Source organism: Cyprinodon variegatus, unplaced genomic scaffold, assembly GCF_000732505.1.
Source record: "Cyprinodon variegatus isolate N-32 unplaced genomic scaffold, C_variegatus-1.0 Scaffold229, whole genome shotgun sequence".
Lineage (NCBI taxonomy): Eukaryota > Metazoa > Chordata > Actinopteri > Cyprinodontiformes > Cyprinodontidae > Cyprinodon > Cyprinodon variegatus.
Window position 1 is genome coordinate 317,301 of NW_015150682.1, and position 21,777 is coordinate 339,077.

Sequence of the window (21,777 nt, forward strand, 5' to 3'; positions counted from 1 at the left end):
CGGTGGGGAAACACAACGCGGATACGTCATCCAAACGTTCCCTCGTGCTCCGGCGTAATCTGCGCCCCTCCCATCATGTCTCTAGCCCCTCCCTCTCCGTCACCCCCCTCTCTCTCTCCCTCCTGTGCCCGGATCCCCTCAGCCGTTCTCTCTCCAGCAGGCCCGACCCGCACATCTTTCCGGGCCATAGCCCATGTAGACCCAGCGGACTGCACACAGAGAGGGGCTGACATTAACAGGGACCCGGCGAGAGAAAGAAGGAGCCTTAACATTTGTTGGACGAAAACCCGACTAGTTTTATCGGAGCACCCCAAGTATTGGCTCTCTAATTTTTTTTTCCACAGTCCTGAGAGGGGAAAAAATGACTTCTTAGTCCGTTAAAACTAGTCCGGATCTGGAGCAGCTGAACTCTTCTGAGCGGGCAGGGCACACACGACGGGACCGTTAGGTTTACATCCAGATAACAAGAACCTGGTCTACGCAGAGGGGAAGGACATTAAAAACATTTTTTCCCGTAAAAGGCCAAATTTCCACGCTTCTTAACAAAACACAAAAACAAAAAAAACAAAACGAACCAAAGTAAGTACTGTTTCATTTTCATGTCGGCAAACAGTTAGCAGTTGGTTTGAGTGCTGCGGCAGACGTACGGTCTGCATCCTGTTTCTTTATAGACGTCATTACGCTTCCATGCAGGAATCCGCTAATGCAACATAGCGGGGTTTATTTTTGTGTTTTTACTTTTTTTTGTTATTACAACATTCGAAGACATGGGTAAAAGTGTTTAGATGGGAGCTAAAAGTTAATATCCTTGTCTGTTTATTGCTGGGAAGTGATGCTAGCTTGTAGCGTAGCTGATCTGTGCTAACAAAGTTTCCTTACCAGTAGCCACCACAACCATACCAGTACAATTTTATGAACTATTGACATCTGATGTTGTTGTTTTTTTTGTCACAAATAGTGCTTAGATTCACTATACTTTTTAACGTTATTGTAGTTTTTTATTAGGCAGACCTCAACTACTCCCCACAAAAAGTGAAGCTCCTCTCCAGATTTATCTTAAAAATGAGCAAAGATCACTCAGGATATAGTTTGTCATCCAATTTTTGGTGGAATATTTTTCCTTTATCGTTTAGTTTTCTGCATCAAAGTAAGATTCAAACTTCTGTCTCTTTCAAAACCAATCTTGCACCTCTGGTGGCATCATAAAGTCGACTAATCAGGAAGCTGTATTAACGTGTTTATTTGTACTTTTTATTTTCATTTTTTAAATCCACATTAGGGAAGACCTCATGTGACATTTTCCCACTATGATAATCCTTGAGGTTAGTTGTCCTCCACCTTTATAGATGTGTCTATTTGAACACGCCTGAGTATAATGGTGACAACATTAGCAGGACTCTTAAGTCTTAAGTCATGTGACTAAGGATGATTATTTCTTTCCCTTCACTTAATGAGTGCAACATACATAGCATTGATGTCCTGGTACTTTTTCATATCTGACACAATACTGTTACTTCAGCTTTGAGTATATTAGTTGATACAGGGGAGTGGTTGCCTAGTGGTTAGGGCATAGAGCATGGAATCCTGAGGATCTGAGTTCGAGGCCCACTGCCACAGACTGCCACTCTGGATCTCTGAGGCTCCCTTGGCGCCGCACAATGGCAGCCCACTGCTTCCAAGGGGATGGTTTAAATGCCGAGAGTTCATTTCATTGCTCTGTCCTTGTGACAGTGTAATCACAATAAAAGCTGGGGGGAAAAACAAGACATTGGTCCAATACAGAATCGGCACAAATCAGAAATGCTTTTATTACCTATTTTGTTTTGTGGAAAATTTGATCAGAGAATTTTATTCGGAAAAAGAGCCTACAATAGTGGGTGTAAGCAGATTTGATCCATTTATTATTGACCAATGGGTTACTAGAGATGCACTGATCAGGATTTTGGTAGCCAATCACCAGAATCAATATCTTCCCATCCCAATATTGCTGATCACTGATTCAAGCATTAAATCCATAAATTCTTCAGCGTCGTCTCATGTTTATTGACATTATATAATTAAGTAAAAATTAGATTAGAAGGCACCATTTTAGGGAAGGAGACCAGCTGTTTTCGATTTAACATGAAGAGAGAGAAATTAATGTTAAAGGATGAAGTGGAGAATGTTCCTAAGAGGTGTTTTGGTAGCTCTTAAAAAAATTGGTTTTAATTTAGCCCTAGGACAGTAGTCTGCATCCATTCATATCCAAAGAGCTATTTTGTATTGAGTCCGGCCAAGTAAAAGTTGCTTAGAGCTGAAAAATATAACCTGACTTTTAAAAAAAACTGGCAATCATTTTTGTTTAATTATCTCGTATAGGAATTTAGTTACATCTGTAACAACCACCAATTTAAGAATTTCTATTTTTTTTAAATAATATTAAAACACATAATTTCAAAAAAGAAAAAATCTCTCTAAAACATTTTTGTTTCTTTTAATGTCTTTCATTTAGTCACTCTGCGTTCTATGCTGCTGTAAAAAAACGTTTATTTAATCATACAGGCAACTTTGGTACACCAGTGTTTAGATGGTGCAGTTGCATGACTAAACGGCAAACAGAAACAGCATTTAACCATATATTCTAACACGCTGGAAATAGTCCTTCAATCCCCGAAAAAAAATATCGCAACTAATAAGTTTGGCTTTGGGGGTTTATTTTTTATTTTTTTAATTTTTTTTGTTGTTGTTTTCAGTGCTATAAACATTATAAGGGATGTTATTGTATCACTCCATGCTCTTTCCATGGCATTCAAGCTCATCAAAACGACTTGAGTGTATGACAGAACGGTTTTAGCTCCCCAGACAGGTTTATAATGGTTCAAGTATGAACTTACTCCAACTTCTATTGAAAACTATATGATTTTTGACTTTCCAGTTAATTCCAGAGGGGAAAACGCTACTAAAGAAATACAGTAAACGCCTCACTCTTAATGAAGTGTTAAAATTAAAATACTGTGAATTCAGAGTTTATATAGTTGCTGTACCTGATATAAAATCTCTACTGACACGAAGTCACCCCCATCCCTAACCCTGTTATAAATAGTGTTTAAGGGCGCTGGCACAAAATACAGGTGAGATATGGAAGTAGAAAAACAAACGTCTTTCTTCTATGTGGTTGCCATTTTTGTTCCAGAGATAAAAGTGGAGAGGATCAGTCATATGTCATTTGTTTGGTCGCTCACTGGGCGGTGATTGTGATGAAATTTGGGATTATCAGAGTCAAACTGCAGCAGAGTAGAAACATTAGTGTGTTTTTTTTTTTTTTTTTTTTTTTATGGTGTCTTAATGGTAAGTAGATTTTTGGTTTAATTCATTAAATAATCAAAACACAAGTTGCACAAAAGCATCTGTAAATGTTATTTCTTTAAAAATCACATTTGAAATTGAAAAGGCAGAGAGAAGAAATGTAGAAACTAGCATTCAGAGTAGAAAGTCTTTATAGTGTGCCTAAATTAGCTTTACCATCACTTTGTGGTTTATTCATTTAGCCCAATTTGCTTAGTGATATGAGATAATGTGCTAGTAAATTATTAATAAAGAAGACGCCTGGCGTACTTTCTTGTAATTGGCTTTTACAAGGGTGCTTTGTGATTGGTGGCAAACCATCCCCTGTTTAAAACAAAATGCATTTGTGTATTGAAGCACATCAGGGCAGTCTCAAAAATCCACACACAAATGCAGTGAAGTTTAAAGACTAATGGTACTTTGCAATTAAATTTCTAATTGTTTATGGACCATAAATACTATGGTGAATCTTGCTCTGTGCATGTGTGGATCTTGTGTGCTTGCATGAATCTTTCTGTGCGTCTGAGGATCTTGTCCTTTGTGTGTACAGATTTTTATTTTTTTTTATGGCTGTGTGAATCGTGCTGGGTATGTGTGGATCTTTTCCTGTGTATGTATGAATAATGTGTGTATTTGTGAAAATGGAGACCGATCCAGCTCCATAGAAAAATTGCTACTGACTGAAATGTTACATTCAAGTCAAGATCACTCATCGCGGTATTTGAATATTTTAAACCAAGTTCTAGAAGCTTAACTTTAACATCTCTCCCCCAATTGACAATGTTTACATTAGGGGTGATCATATGCAGTCCCCAAGAGCTACTATCCTGCAACTTTTTAATTCACCACATTTTTAACACACATGAATCAAATAAGTGGCTCATTACCAAGTCTCTGCTGAGCTAAATGAGGGGATTGAGCCTTCAGATTAAGGTATATAGAAGAGATGCATCTAAAAGTTACAGAATGGTAGTTGCTTTTGAGGACTACCTGGTTTACATGCTCGTTGGAAATCTGATAACTGGGAAACGGTCGATAACTGCTCTATCAGAACTGATCCATTTGCATCCACTTCAGAAATGTGATTTTGAAGAAATATTTGTCTAGATGTCCAATGCTACTGCTGTGTTGTTTTCAGTAAATATAAAAGTAGACAGATGGCTGGTATTTTACATAAGACCTTTAAAAATTATCTATGTATGTTTACTTCTGTCAAAAAGGCCCCTTTCAATCCTGCAGTGCTCGCTATGACTGTTGGTTTTCTTGTTGTCCTGCTCAGGGAAAGACTGTGGGACTTTCTTTGCCTTTTTCTTTGGTCGCCCAGATTTTGAACTGGCAAAAGAGATCACAGAACATTTTTTTATGTGCAGATGGAAATCAGAGTACCGGGGCGAAATCTAGCCATGGTAATCTAATGTGTGTTAATTAAACATCCTCTGATTTTACTTTTTCGCATTTTGTTGTTGAAAGGATAATTTCAGAGATCAGATCACCACGGGATAACACTATAATCGCATTTCTGTGTGCATTTAACCACACTCCATGATTACATCTTCTGTCTTTGATTGTTTTCAGTAGTGAGTAATCAGTACTTCAGTCGAACCTGATAGAGTTTGGTCCTCACCATTAAATGAACAACCAATCAGAGGCAGACCTAATCACCCAAAGAAACCCAATCTTGGCTTGCATCAACTGAGGTGAACCATTTAACATGACAATATCCCACATGTCCCAGACAGGCCTATTCATAGCAACATGCTAACTGACTGACTTCCACCATCAATAATTAATGAGTGCCACAGATCAGTAACTGTCTTCTGATCTCTACCTCCAACACAGCAGACTAGAAACAGCTCAATAAACTGTGTGCTTTGAGATGATTAAACACAGTCTTTCATTTACAGAATTATGTTTTACATGCAAAAAAGCACAATTTATTTTATTTTTATAACAAATATTAGCCATGCCGTCAAAGTTCCTTTCCCCAAAGAATGCCAAAAATGTGAGGGATGAGTATTCTTCATTTATCCTTGCTAGGAAATGCTTAACGCATGACCTGAGTTAGGGCTGACAACCATGTGCAGCAATGAGCTCTGTTCTCTGTCCAGCCTATTTTGCTGCCATCACAGTTATCACAAACATCAGATTGTAAAAGCTTTGAAATTACCATCTCTATCCTGATTGAAAGTATTATGGATATTATAGCTTTTAGAGTAACCGCTCAGTTTCTCTTGTATCATTCAGAGATACTAAATACTGTGCAATATTACCATTAACTTTGGTTTTAAATGCAGGGTTTGTTATAGAAAGCCCTCAGAAAATGTGCACATTCATTTTAAAACCACGCTTTTTTTCCCTGTCTATTCCCACCTCAATTCATACTCGTGGGACAACATTTTTCTACCGATATGTGGGTTGAGTATCACTTTACTTCTCTTGAACCTCCATTATCAGTCACAAAATAGCTAAAAAAAAATCCTTTGTTTTTTTACTTTGAAGGCTAACATTATTATGATTTTTTTTTATTTCTTATAAATCTTATATCCCCAACTTCCTGAACTTCAACCAGCGCCTGTTTCTTGTTTTTCATTACTGGACAAACTGATTAATCCAGGTGTGTCTGACATCAGTAACCATAACGACAATGGCCTGACACACCTGGATTAATCAGTTTGTCTATCAATGAAGGACAAGAAGCAAAGGAGCAGGCTGAAGTGGTGGAGTAAAAATATCTTCTCAAATAAATCCAGAAAGACAGTACTTAAAATCATGTCATCTTATCTTCAAAAAACTGGACTAAACCTAAGGATTTAAGGAAACATAAATAAGATCAAGTAGGTGGCGATAATGCTCCATTTGGTTGCAAGACGCCAGTAAAACAACAAGAAGAAGAAGAGGAAGAAGTGGTGGAGTTGGCCATATAGTCCATTGAAGGATTTAACAAAGTAAATGATGTACTTACAGAAAATAAACCTTTCATGGAGAGAAGAAGTAAACAATTAATTGAATATATATGAAAAAAAAAAACAGTTTAAGTACCGGGAGAAGGAAAGGAAAGGTGAACAGATGAGAACAATCAGGTGAGAAATCGATGCCAGCTGAGGAAAATTAGGAAAAAGAATAGGGGAGGAAGGGAGAGAGAAATGAGCAGCGGTACATTAAGAACACAGGAAAGGAACCAGACTTAATACAATAAAACACAAGCACCAATTTATAAAGTAAAAGCAACAACAGAAGAACAGAAACGGATATAAATAAACTTTAAAAACACTTGACAATAATATGCATTGGCTAAAAAACTTATGGAAATACTTCAATACCCCCCCAAAAAATAAGACCCATATTCATAATTCTGGACCTAGTTTTAAATCACCCACTTATCATTTTTAGGATAAACTACTTTGCGAAGAATATGCTAAAGGTTTTTTTTATAACAAATTATAAAACATTAGTTTGCTGAAACAAAATATCTTAATCTAAAAATCCTCTTTCACCCCTTGGTACTCATTCTTCATCCCTAAAGCTGCTTATCTAAGGGGTAGGATGTCCCGGTTGTTTATCCAGAGAAGGGGGAAGAAAAGCCTTTTTTTTAAGGGTCAAACTTAAACTTGCAAAGCCCCCAAGCTTGTCCTAGTTAACATATTTTTAACAGCTCAACGAACACAAAAATATCTAGTTTTACCTGTTGAAAGGTTTTATTTTTCATGACTAAATCGTTAATTCTTAAGAAATTATGATGATCAAACACTTTATAACTTCTATTTTAGGGTTTGATGTATTGCATGTCACTGTTTATTTTTTTCTAAAAAGCTAAATGAAATATAGTATTTCTATTTAGCAATCAAAAACTAAACACTCATACTAGTTTATTTATAAATGTATTCTGGTGTCAAAATGTGTGTTCTAATTATTCAGGGGATTGACATACCTTATTTGCAGTCTAACAAAGCATGCTTTTACTACATGTAAATTTGATGATTTGTATACTTATTCAAAGTCAGTTATTTTGAATCAACTTCATTAAAAGCAGTTTTGTATTCAGTCAGTATATTTCTTCAATACATCATTGGGGATAATCCTTGCAAATGGGATGGATCTGAAGACATGGTGTAATCTGTTTTAGTCATTGTCAATATTGGAAAAGTTGTCTTGTTTTTTGTTTTTTGTTGTTGTCCTGGTCATTCGATATGATTTAGTTTCCAGACAACTTTGCAGTCCTTAAAACTTGCTTTTTATTAATCTCTTAAAGTGTCATTTCTGATTTTGGATTCATAAACTCAACAGCACTCTGCAGCTGTCTGTACCGTTTTCTTATAATAGTTGCCAAATCCTGTGGTTTGAATGATTCAGCTTGCAGTGTGAGCATCCGAAATACAGTTGGTTGTGAGTAAATGGGTGGATAAACGGATGGTATGGTCCTAATGACTCATAGTCAGAGCACATTTTTAGTCTTATGACTTATGGTTCCCCTGGCCAGCTCAGTTTCCAGCCTCCGATAATAGTTTTTGTGAAAAAGATTTTACCAAGCAGTGAGAGTGAATGGGGTCTAGAATGGATGGTGGCAGTGTGTTTACATTCCCCAAATACTCATAGACTCTGTGCCATGATCCTCTTGGATCCTAACCCCTGTTTGATGCTTTTTCTTTTTTAGAATCTGAATATGGTTGTAAACCCAGGATTCAGGAAGACCGGAGGTGATATTCTGACAGCTTGAATTGAGAGCAATGTTTCCAGTCGCTCTGTGTATATGAATAATGTAGAAGAGCAAGTCTGTCAGGGAGAGAGAGAAAGAAAAAGAGATCTACTTTGCTCACTCCCCCTGTTGAAGGCATTCGTAGCTTTTATTGGGCCTTTGAAATGGTCAGAGTGTCATCATGTGATCTGTTTGGCCAATGGCATGAGGATTTTTGAAAGCAGTGGGGGAAAAAACAGCTTAAACATGCTGAATTTCACTGGATGACCTAAACACGCAGCTCTAAAAATATTCCCCAAACTGGAGTCTGCAAAAATAACCCTCCTGGACTAAGCGAAATTTTAAAGATTTCTTTGGGTTTTATTGCATATTTTTTCAACCCCCTTGCCTGCTTTTTGGTGCGTTTGTCCAGGTTGTTAAACCTAATTTTATTCCTTATTTGCTTAGTAGGAGTTTATAGTCTGTTGTTTTTATGAAAATCATTTTTGAATTGCAAACACAGTTCCACCTGCCCTTTGGACTGCTCATTTACGTATCCAATTCTGATTTGGCTACAAGGCCTTTTTGTGTGGCTTTATGAACACACACAATCTCATTATTCAGCTAAGCCTGCATGGCCTGGCACGGATCTTCACCAAAGCTAGATCTGGAGCCTCCGAAGTGGAACAGCTGGCAAAACATAGGAGGAAAATAAGTAGCTGTGTTCGAGGAAAACAAGGTGAAGCCCTCTATCAACAGGACAGAGAAGCTGTGACGACTAAATCCGACCCGCTCATCTGTAACACCTTTTAATGAAGCTGTTTGTATCTCCAGCTACAACACACTGCTCCTGTATTCTTTTATTGGGTTGCAATGCTGTCAACCAGGATGTGTTTTTCAGGTCACATTTTAAGACTAGAAAAATGCACACAAAGTTGGACTAATTTACCAAAAATATGCTATTAAACTTTCTCCAAATAAAAGGTGGTTGATTTAGGGCAATCTGCAACGTTGTCATTTCAATCCCTCAGCGTGGAACTGGAATCAGGAGAGAATATTTTTACTGTAAATTCTTTTATTTCTTGGTTTAGTTAAAATTTTAAAGCACTGATTGTCTATTTGTTGTTTATGATGAATTACTATCTTCAAAGTTTCATTCCTGCCATGCATTTATTTAATATTCAACCCTTTTCTGCAATATTGGGTGATGAGAATGAGAGGAAAATGTCTGCCTCTGTGAGTCAAAGAGGGAATCCTTGATAATGGGTAGCAGCAGGGTGGGGACTGGAGTGGGAGTGAGGCGGGTACATGCCTTTGGCATTTGCAGGAGTTGCTGTACGCGAATGATAGAGGCATGCCAGCCCCGCCCCGCCCCTCTCATATGAATGAATTATGACTCAAATCCCAGAGATGGCTCTTCTTTCTTTGCAGTCATCCTCTCACTCTCTACCACTCCCCCAACTCAGCAGTGGATATGCTCACCATTACTTCTGAGAAAGAAGTAGCTACTTGTGAGTTTGTCGTAAAGGTGTGAATGAAAAACATCTGCTCCTCCCTCATGTGGACCTCCATTTGTTTCAGCATGCTGCCAGAGATCCGTTATGCATTTAAGGAATATGTGCCTCCAGTGAGGGTTGAATAGTCATAGATTTAGATTAGAACAGTGGATGTCCTTCAAACAGATTCATTTGGCTGCACAATGCAGATTGAACTAGAGGTGGAAAGGTTACAGTGGCTTTCTATAACTTTTTTTTATTTTATTTTATTTTTATACAGGCTGATAAATCGACAAAGGGGGTGCTGAGCTCTGCGAGGCGTGCTTCAGGATGCTGTCGGAGCTGAGCGAATGGTTCTGGCAGGAGCGGCTGTGGTTCCCCGAGGGTCTGGGCTGGGCTGACCTGGAGGATCGAGATGGACGAGTATACGCCAAGGGCCGTGATTTATGGGCGGCGCTTCCCATTGCGCTGGTATTCCTCATTATCCGGCAAATCTTTGAGAGGTCAGGACATTGTTCACTCTGTCCTGTGGCCTACCTGGGACCCTCTACTTTGTTCAATTTAAACATTTGCCTTCTTCGTGTCAACACATCTTTCTTCTTTTTTTGGTGGTTTTACCTTTGTCCTTCACCTGCTTTGTCCTTTACTTTCTTTGTCAACTATTTCCTCTTCTATCTACAGCCAAGGCTGCTACTAGTCTCCCCCTACTAGTCAACATTGCATATTATTGTCTTTATATTTAACATATTTTACCCTCCTCTTCACCTTCTGTAACAGATATTGTTAGAAAATGGTTGTAGGACACGTAGAGCAAACAAGACAGCCATAATATTTAGATACACCTACAAGGATGATTAAAACCACTGCCTATAGTTTTCATGATATAAAATATGGACATTTTCGTTCCCAAACATAACCTGTTTTGTATTGAGTTTATAATGATTTTAAGAAAGCGTCTCTTAGTTCTGCCTAGTTTGACTATTTTATTTACATATATCCCAAAGTTTAGGGAATATACGCTGATTTAAAACCTGGTCAGACAGGATGCACAAACAATTAAGAACAAAATATGTCGGCATTGTTGGAATTTTATTGCAAATCTGGATCAGAATGTAAAAGAATATAGATGAATATACTAGAAGAAGATACAAGATATTTACTTTTCATGAATCCATATAGTTCTTTCAGTTTTTTGTTTAAAACTTTCATCTAGATAATATTGAGAGCAAAAGAGGTTTAAGCATTAAAGTGTTATGATTTAACATAACATTGTGGTAGAGCCATTATTTATTAAGTCATAAAAGATGATGTTTTAGGAGGGACAACTAATTGACAGTGACCTCTGTTTGATGACTCGCCTAGCAGGTATTTCATTTATTTTTTCCATCCTGTTGCTTTAGGTTTTGGAAGATTTTACAGTGAAAAAGTCACAGATTTTCATAGAAAAGAAAACAAAACGTCATGGTTCTCTTTTCGTTAAGTCAAATAAGAAGGAAAATATTTTCGACTTCTTTCTTTTCTGCGATTACAAGATGTTTATGTAGACGTGAACAATGCCTTTATTTATCATCCAAGTGAGGGTCAAGATGCCGGATCATTTCCATTAGTTCCAATTCATTTCTTTTATTTTCTGAAAATCTTCCTAATGTTTAATCTCTTTTTAATTTAGAACGGTGGCCACACCTCTGGCTTCTCTACTCGGTGTGAAGGAGACGGTTCGACTCAAAGCCCCTCACAACCCCTTCCTGGAGTCTTACTACTGTAAAGTGACCAAAAACCCCACACAGGTAAATCTGAAGACTCTCAGCACTGTATGATCTGCAGTGCAGGACAGACTAATAATGGAACCGCTCTTTGTTGGTTCAGCCTTCAGTAGCGAGTCTTTGTAAGCAGACCGGCTACTCAGAAAGACAAGTGCAGCGCTGGTTCAGAAGGAGGAGGAACCAGGACCGACCAAGTTTGCTCAAAAAGTTTCGAGAGGCCAGGTGAATACATGAGCACACACTCTCTTTAAGATTCACACTTCCTATAAAAGATTTTCTTTACTTTTTTTATTTAAAATTTAACACATCTATAGAATGGGTGCATCGCTGCCTGTCAATCATTCTTAGACGCTCATTTGCAAATGAGCAGTCAGTGATCCCGACTTGTCTCTGTCAACTTTACCTGTATTTAGCATGAGGAAGGCATGGCACACAAAAAAAAATACATCTTGTAAAAAGGTAAAGGTTGTTATTGGGGACAAGCAATTCAGACAAAGTATTTAGACATTGGAACATAGTTAAATATATTCCCAAAATTAAAAAAAGGGAGTCTTAAAAAATATAGATGCACTGTAAGCAGCTGGATACGATAATCAACTGGAGCCACCGGTCATTCATTTTGATCAAGAATTCTTCTTCCCTTTTTTGGTATAATTACAGTGTTTGCCTATGGTTAGTCTTTAAAACAAAAAGCTTGTGTTGTTTAATTAACTACGAACATGTGGAAATAAACTGCATGGAAGGCAATAAACTAGCTGAATGTGTAACGCCACCAGCTGCTATCATTTAGCTTGTTGAAACCTTAGATACGTTTATACAGACACAAATAAATGGGTTGAAAGACTCATCAGATCAAAAATGTATCGTGTAAATATGTCAGGGTGAAGATTCTAGTCCGATTGGAAAGTAATTTAATTTCGATTGAAAGAGGTGGGAGTTTTTTTGTGCGAACATCATGCCGATTGGCATCCATAAACACAACTATTCAAATCTTTGGAGTAAAAACATTTCCTCTGTGCATGTGTGCAACATCAGCCTGAGGTTTTTATCTTCATCCACTGACTCCTGGTGAAGGAGGTGCCTCTAAATGTAATAATGAACATGCCGTCCCGCTCACCCATAGCTTTACTAAAATGACCCCCAAATACAAAAGTATAATACGATGAAAGTCCATAGTGGGAAAAAACTACATCAATAGACTCGACTGAGAAACGGAAGAAAAAGAACTGTGAGGTTCAGGCACATGGAGTAGCTAAAGTTGAGGATGATCAGACAAGTATGGGTTTGTCTACAAAACAGAGAGCTTCTTTTTCTACAACTAAAGCATTTCTGGAGAACTAGACAGTGCTGCGCATTCTCAAATGATTTTATCTGATCGAGCGCTTGCTACATGTACACGCACATTGTGATCAGATTGTTTTATTTAGTGTCCATGATTCTGAATTTCTGAGCAACCAAGGTTTAGATCGGATTGGAGAAATTATGCACATGTAAGTGTAGTTTTCGTTGCCCTTTAAATAAAAGGTCAAATCCCAAATGGATGTGTCATTTTTAATTATCAAACTTGAGAAGAAGAAAAAAATTTAGTCATTGGATTTGGTAAGAAAAAAATCAGATATTAGATTTAAAAGCCATATTGCCCATCCCTACCTCCAACACTTTTACTAAAGCAGCTTTCAGTCTCAAGTTCACTCTTGCTGATTGATTTTTACAATGAACAAATGCATTGTAAAAATTGTTTATGTCAGGGTAAGAGTACAAAATAAATTCCACAGCATTGACAAAAAAAACAGATTTACCCAAACAGCTCTGTATTCTCCATATCTGGACTAAGAACTTAAGTGTGTAGTGTAATAAAAAAAAAAAAAAACATTTAAAGACAGTATATCCAAAGCTTCAATTCTTGAGAACACAGACTACATCTGATAAGAAAACATTTGGGGACAACAGAATAAGACTGTGGATAAACTGTTTTCTCACAAACACCCATTTTTTCCAAAGCAAAGTGGGCAGATGTGACCAAGTCATGATTTTACGTGTTGATAGACACCGGCCAAGTGAAAACTGAGTGCTCCTCTAAAACGATACAGTGTTTGTTTAAGGGTGTCCATTCTATTCAGCCAGGTTGTTACAACGTATCGTATTTAATGTGTTCTCATTATTTAAAATGTATCCATCATTAATGGTGGAAAAAGTGAGGAAGCAATTATTCATTCAGTCAACCGCTGACCCTCAGCTGACTGGCAAATATGAACACGTTTTATGGGTGCCAGAGCAGCCCTCTATTTTTAACATTCACCCATAAGGCCCTGTTCTCCACAAGCACAGAATCTCCAGTTATGAGCATGGCTCCCACTCTGCCTCAGCTGTGCCAGGGACTCTGTCGTCACTTTAGCTGTATTTGTGTTTGCATGTGTAGTTGTATTCAGGCTGGGTATGATGTGTGTGTGGTGCTGTGTAGGCGTGCACGAGACTGGATGTTTGTCCCTGCCTGTTTATGGTATGCGTTTCACTGCGTTGGCTGTGGCATAAGGACATTAATTTCTCTCAATCAACCTATTGTCTGCGTGCACACAAAAGGATTTCTGTCTCTCTTCCTTCCCTCAGCATTACTCTCTCACTGTCTTTTTCTCGCTGGGTTTTAGCGGCTCTGCAGTGTTCAGTCAGAAACGTTCTCCTCACACCTGTGTGAGGGAGAAAAGAGCAGTGACCTTTTCCCTTTTCTGAAACCGGATATTAGCCTTCTCTCTAATTATTTTTTCCCTATCCATCAGCTTTTTTCCAACCTTGTTTGCTCACATGTGATGGTTCAACATTAGTGATGTCCTGTATTTCATCACATTTTTCCATGTGTGGAAACTATTTATGCATCCCCTGGTAGATGATTTGTCAAACATCTTTTTCTAATTGACTAAAAAGAAAGTTTGTGTGTATCTTTGTGTGTTTTTGTTTGTTCTCTTGCAGTTGGAGATTTACCTTTTACCTTCTTGCTTTCATTGCTGGCCTGGCCTCCCTTATTGATGTGAGTACCACCATATTAGCCCCACCCTCTCCTCCTCTCCTCTTCTTATAAACTCGGACACAGTCATCTGTCATCTGCCCCTTTGCTGTAAACTTGGGCATTTCTGTATCTGTCTGCTGTTTTTGCTCTGATAACCTCACCTCTCTCTGCAGTGATGAAGCACTGACTCTTTGCTGAGTCAGTGGATATAAATAAACCTGCCGATTTCTGCTGTCTCATTATCCTGACCCGTTTCTCCTTCCAGAAACCTTGGCTGTATGACACGAAGGAAATGTGGCAAGGCTTTCCTGTGCTGGTACGTCTCCAGGAGGATGAGTGCTAGAAATACATGAGTTTATTACCAGTACAGGATTTTTAAAGACAATGCTGATTCCAATTAATTCGACTTTGCTCTAGCCAATCCCTGATATGTTAGATTAGATTAGATTAGATGAGCTTTATTGATCTCACAGCGGAGAAATTCACTCGTCACATATTGGCATGGTAATAAAAGAAGGTGCAAACAAGGAGGAAAAAGGTGCATTAAGAAGAATAAACAATATATATATATATATATATATATATACAGTATATCCAGGTATATACAGTATATCAATGTGTGTCTATATCTGTTTTTGATATTTAAGTTAAACGGTTAAAAGGCTTTCTTTTCTGACTTAAAATTATTAAACAGAAATGCAAAATTAGTGTAAAATAGTTATAAAACTATAAATTATTTTATAAACGGTGAAATAAAGTCATAATAATAATAATACATCTCTGTAAGGTTTCTGCTGTAGTTAACATTTCCGTTCTGCAAAAAAAGTCTCAGATCAATAAACAAGTTTCTATTTCACACAAAAATTATCTGTATTAAGACAGAAGCTTTTGAAATTGAAGATGTAATTTATTTAAGCAATAAATTATCCAAACTAATCTGTGATTGTATAAAACAGTAATTGTCCCTTTAACCTGACAACCTATCATCAGCATCTGCAATAATGAGAACAGTGTGTTAGATGGCTATGCAGTAATTTTGGCCTTTATCTCTTTGCGAGTAGCCTCATGCACAGGATCTCAAGCTTCACTGGCCGGCTTAAACTTTAAACTCAGGTGGCTTAAGGTTCGGACTTTAACTTGGTCACTCCAAAGCTCTCATTTATGTTCATTTTGCCCATTCAGTGCCGGACTTAGCATGCTGTTACGATCATTATCTTGTCTCAAAGCACAAGTTATTTAACTGAAGTATTTTTTTTTTCATACAATTTACAGTTATATCAATTATAGGAAGTTTTAAAAGAGCCCCAGACCATCTCACAGCCACCACCATGCTTTACCGTTGAAATGGTGCACTTTCTTTAACCAAATAGGTGTAATGTCAGCAAGTGAGTTCCAGATGGCCGTGTTGTTCTTCAATCAGCACTGATTTTTGTATTTATTTTTATTGTGTGATATAAAAATTCATTTACTGGTCTGAAACTTTTCATTGATACAAAAACAAAAGAAATATGGAAAGGAAAAACACTTATTCATAGCACCCTGTCTGTAAACTTTTCTGTCTAGCGTTTTGTGTAAAATTCACCCTAGATCCCAGTTAATTAAAGCCATTTAAAGTGTTTAAATGCCTAACTTGTCTTCTGAATCTGGAAACCAGCTAATTTTGTTCTTTTAGTAATTGGATGTCAGTCCAACCTGAACAAACCATTCAATTTAAAATGTTAAATTTTAAAATTTTCTCACAATTAAAAACCAGTTTCTTGAAATACAATACAGATAATTGTAACTGACAATGTTAGAGATTTACTAATCAATCATATAATCAAGCTGATATTTTTTTCTTTGTCGGCCCTGATCTGGCCTATAAAAGGGCTCATTTGTTTTATTCCTATTCACTACATATTTTAACATGAAAAACACCTATCATTTTAATCAATAAATACAACAATATTTAGTTTCAATTAAGAGTGTAATGAAAATCATGCAAAAGTTGGATGCATATCCCTTCCTCAATTATAGTTATATTCCCACCTCAATCCAGAAACCTTTAGCACATATTTTTCTTAGTTTTTTTTTTTTTTTTTTTTTTGATATATGCATATGTGTTTATAATAGATGCTGAGAGTGTGGCTTAACCCCATCAGTCTGTCGATTTTGGTGATTAAAGAGATTTCTCTCCTTCAGACTCTGCTGCCATCTCAGTATTGGTACTACATGATCGAGCTGGGCTTTTATGGCTCCCTGCTTCTCAGCGTGGCTTCTGATGTCAAACGTAAAGTGAGTAAATTTATCTCTGGCTAATTTCTCTTCTTCAATGACAAACTTAGCAACAGACAGAAACGCTGTATTTCTGCAGAGTTTTAGCAAACATTTGAGCACTAATACCCCATTTAAACTACCCTTTTTAAACTGTGCCGAGGAAGCTCCGAGCATGGTAACAAAGATAACTGTTCAGTGTAAATGAAACACAACTGAACTGGACCGTGCCAGCCACAACTGAACCACGCTAAATCGGTTCTAGTTCAGTAGTGCTCGGCAAAGTTCAGTCATGGCTCGGTTCTCTGATTACAAAGAGCGCTTGAGCAAACCGTGTCATCTACCATTTACAGTCTGCTGACTCATTTTGCAGGTTTTTTGACGTGTCCTGCTTTGCAATTGACAGATCTCTTCACTTGTTCACAAAACAAACTTCTTCTCAGCCTATTAACAATAAATGGCATCAAAAGATTGTGGTGCGACCTGGGATGATGCTGAGACCCTTGCTCGCATTGAAATTTGGGTGGAGATCGCTATTCAGGCAATGTTAGAGGGTATATGGGCACCACCATTTTTGTTTGCGTAATTCCCAACTTTAGGGCTGCAGTATCGTGGACCACCTATAGGGGGCGAGAAACAGTTCTCCACCTGGATTCCCACACTTTTTCGCCCTTGTGTCCCTCCTATGTCGCACAAACTTGCCCCTTGCGTTTTTCCACTTCCTCACTGCCTTGACCGTATCTAGACCTTGCGTTGTAGCGTGGAATAACATAGGTCAGACCCCGCTTCAAAATTGGACATAAATCAAAAATACTTGCGTCATACCTGCGACAAGCTGACTGCGACACACTGCTGCGGGAGTCTAAGCAGCCCTTAAGAGTGACAGAAACGTGTGACCCCAGCTAACAATCGAGTGGACAGGCTTTGTTAATAAATAAACAAGAATAGTGTGGACACAAACTGCTTTACCAATAAATGGTTTTCATAGACTTAAAGGTGTTTTTTGCTTTTTTTCTTGTTTCGTGTGTTTGTTAAATTAGTGTGTACGATCTTTACGATTATTAATTTGATTTCTGTGGGATCCATAGCCGGATTTGTGGAAACATTGTCCTAAAATGTTTTAAGTCAGATCTGTATCATGTTTTAATTCATCGCAGCATATCATGTGATTTGTCTTCCTATGCTGCTATTACATTATGTCCAGACACATCTGTGGACGGTGGGTGGACATTAGACTGTTGTTACACGTGTGTTTCTCTGCGTGTGTTTTTGCTGGACTTTGGTCTGCCTGCTCAGCTGTGCATAGCAGAGAAACAAAAGTCTTGCAAAAGAAGACCAGCGTGTTTTCTCTTAACACAAACATATAACCTTAGATGCTCTTAAGCATTTAGCTCCAAACTTATGAACCTATGGCACCCGCAGAACATTTTTACATGCAACTCACATTTAAATGTTTTCCCCTTTCATAACTCATTCAAATTATTTCCCATCTTCTCTTTAGGACTTTAAGGAGCACATCATTCACCATGTTGCAACCATCCTTCTCATCAGTTTCTCCTGGTGTGTGAATTACATTCGTGCTGGAACTCTCATCATGCTGGTTCACGACTCCTCTGATTACTTTCTCGAGGTAAATGTGTAAACACATTTCTACCTTCATTTCATTAATTAAAAATTAAAATAAATTACCTACATTTCAAAAGTAAGTTTTTTTTTTTACAAGGATTATAAGAATCAAGAATAGGGAGAGAAGGCAACCCTGGAGGGGTGTTGCTGCTGATTGTTTTTGAGCAGATTATGCTCCCCAGCCTCACCTTTATCTTTAGATGATTAGATTAACCTATGAATTGTCAAATCACAGTCACATCTTTTCGTTCAGATTAACAAGTGTGTTGTTAATTGGAGAGGTCAGTGATAAATAACGCCTTTATTGATGTAGGTTCTCAGTCATCCAGGTCAAAGTCATTCCGTAAAAATTCAAAAAATATCCACTGGACTTGGTTTTCAAGATATTTTCCGTAAAAATTCAAAAAATATCCACTGGACTTGGTTTTCAAGATTTGAAACCTTCAAACCTTGAAAACCAAGTCCAGTGGATATTTTTTGAATTTTTACGGAACGCCTTTATTGAAAAATCAAATATGGACTCCAAAGTTTCTGGGGGGTTTATTTGCCTTTAGATTCTTTAAAACCAGGTTTTTAAGCCTAACATGTGATTATTAACTTTTTCAGTTTTCCATGTCAAAAGCATTAACACTCCTTTGTATTTTAACAGCATTCATAAACAAAAATAAGGTGAAAACCTAATACATACTGTTGCATGATTCAATCTGGTTTAAAACCTTTAGATGTTTATACCAGAGATGATCTAAGACAGTCTAGGAACAGCCCCTCCTTATAACCAGACTGAAAGTGAGTGTTTTGTGAACATGCGACTTGGATGTTTTTAATTTAATGCACAGAAACATTTAGAAATGTGTGTCTGGGAAAGAACCAGAGATAAAATTGAACAGATCTTGGAAGCCTGATAATAAACAGGAACTGTATTGATTTGTATATTCACACCGTTTGTGCTAATTTTATTTGCATCAACCACCTCAGGCTTTTTATGTGCCTCACAGGTTTGTCTGAGGGAAACATACCAAATATACACTGCCACCTTGTGGTAGAAATGTACATTTAAGCTAAGGCGAAGAGATGAGCAATATTCCTCTGTTTCACAGCACAGTACGCTGCACTATCAATTTGTTTGTAAATCATTTTGTTTTCCTTTAACAGTCTGCTAAGATGTTCAACTATGCTGGTTGGCGAAACGCCTGTAACTACATCTTCATCGTTTTTGCTGCTGTCTTCATCGTCACCCGCCTCATTATCTTCCCCTTCTGGTATACAAAAACACCTTTATTTCATCTTTTATTATTTGATTTTTGTGAAAACTTGTCCACAAATTAAATATCCTTCCTAGAGCACACCTCTTAATCGACTGTTAGACTTTAAAATGCTGCTCTTAAATGGGAAATATGGGTAAATGAAGGTATAAAATGAATAAAACTTCACTGTGTGTTTCAGGATAATTTACTGGACATGGGTTTACCCAGTGACCGTCTACCCGCCTTTCTTCGGCTACTACTTCTTCAATGGTCTGCTTATGATTCTGCAGTGTCTCCATATCTTCTGGGCAGTTCTTATCATCCGCATAGCCCTCCGCTTCCTCACCAACAACGTAAGCAAAAGAAAATTTAATTAATTTCACTGAATTTATATAGCGCCAATTCACAACACGTCATCTCAATGCTCTTTACAATTAAACCAGATCATACAGTCAAATTGATTCAAAGTTTTCTATATAAGGAAAAACAGCTGATCGCATCGACTCATTGACTCAAAGGCAATCACTCACCCCAAGCATGCTTTTAGCTATAGTGGAGAGGAAAAACTCCCTTTTAACAGGAAGAAACCTCCAGCAGAACCAGGCTCAGTGTGAGCGGCCATCTGCCGAGACCGACTGAGGTTCAAGGAGACAGAAGCAGAGATACAGAAAGAAGCAGAGATACAAAAGGCAACAGTAAACCAGCTCCACAGCGACCCTGTCCAGGAAACACACACCCAGGCAGACGAGCTCCGAGCCAGCTCCCATGTCAGAGGATGAAAGAATGCACACACAGTTAGTCTGAGTCAGAGAAACAGGACTACACTGAAAAACAAAGTCATTGATGGCAGCAGCACAGCTGATATTTCTCTCCAGGATGGTGTCACAGGCAAACAGGAGCAGAGCAGATGAAGCTACTATGAGAAAAAACTGAGAAAGCATAACATTAGAGATTGAACTAACAAATTCTGCAGAGTGGGAGAATAGAGATGGAATGAAGCAGAATGATTAAAAAGGGGTCCCTATGTCCTCCAGCAGTCTAAGCCTATAGCAGCATAACTATAGAGATAGCTCAGGATAACCTGAGCCACTCCAACTATAAGCTAAAAAGGAACGTTTTAAGCCTACCCTTAAAAGTAGACAGGGTGTCTGCCTCACGGACTAAAACTGGTAGTTGGTTCCACAGGAGAGGAGCCTGATAACTAAAAGATCTGCCTCCCATTCTACTACTGCTTTTATTTAGTTAAAGTGTTAGGATTCACCCAACTGGGAGAAAATGAAGGGTACATGTTGAGCAAGGATAAGGTTGATGAACAAAATGGTGGTTTAGTCTGTTTGTATTAATCCTCCCACTTCATCCTCCAATGCCAATGGCAGGAAAACTGAAGCTCAGTAAGATGCTACCGCAACCCTGCTTGGCAATTAGAGACCTTAGTGTGCTCTGAGGAGTGAGGCTTTTGAACCTATTTCTTGTGTGACCATGGCCTTCTTTCTATATATTTTCCTTTTCTGTCCATATTTATGTAAAAGTCACTTCACTAATTGATTACTTTGATGTTCATTCCTCTTCCAGTCCTCTTAAGACTTCCCTGAGCCTTATAACAAATCCCCTTTATCTGGGTTCAAACACTGGCTCCACCTGAAGGACAATCATCCAAAATATAGAGCCCTGAACTTAGGGTTTTTTAGGTCCTCGGTAATGCTGTGTCCACCACAGGAAATCAACTAACTGAAACTAGATCTACTATTTCTAATAAGGAGTGTTCCAAAATCCGTCCATTTTTTGTGTTTGCATAAATTGTATGTGAGTGTATTGGATAAAGTGTTACATTCAGCCTTGAGCTTCCATGGCTATGCGGTGAAGTGTTTATTATCATTACACTGTGAGACAATGAAAACTTCAAATGCATTAAAAGCAGAGCTAATGACTTTTAGTAAAGCGAGCACTATGTGGTGGATACCGCTGACGGCTTCCTGCTTTGTTGTGCTTTGTGAAGCTGTTGTGTAAATGGAATGTGCCAAGGGCTTCTACATGTCCATTCAAGATGGGATAGTAGCTTCTCTCTGCCTCCCAGCTCTGTTTGACTTTTTGCTGCCAAAAGGCTGTTTTTTAAAGCCAATTCACTTCTAAGGCAGAGGCAGTCAGATCATAATCACAAGATAGAGCCAGCATAGAGGAAGAAGCTGAGCACATAGTGCTGTCGTCACTTCTCTCTTATTGTTGCACAGCCTGGCTTAGGAAAAAGGCTCTGTTAGAGGTGCTTCCTTTTGCTTCTGGACACAAAAGAACAGGTCAGACAGATCATAGCATTAGGAGTATCAAATAAATTTCCCTGTACTGTAAAATTAGGATTGTTATGTTTTGGAATTTCTCATTATGTCATGATACATTGCTCTGT

The 21,777-nt window shown here is 38.0% G+C and overlaps 1 protein-coding gene across 1 annotated transcript; it reads left to right on the plus strand.

The window, feature by feature from the left end:
* The first annotated feature begins 118 nt into the window (after positions 1 to 118).
* On the plus strand, positions 119 to 21,107 carry cers2 (ceramide synthase 2). Its single transcript, XM_015381177.1, has 11 exons — positions 119 to 579; positions 9,773 to 9,995; positions 11,162 to 11,279; positions 11,359 to 11,477; positions 14,220 to 14,277; positions 14,522 to 14,572; positions 16,438 to 16,530; positions 18,011 to 18,139; positions 19,288 to 19,394; positions 19,579 to 19,732; positions 21,096 to 21,107. The coding sequence occupies exons 2-11, from the start codon at positions 9,823 to 9,825 to the stop codon at positions 21,105 to 21,107; spliced, it is 1,014 nt and encodes a 337-aa protein (XP_015236663.1). The 5' UTR covers positions 119 to 579; positions 9,773 to 9,822.
* Positions 21,108 to 21,777: the final 670 nt, after the last annotated feature.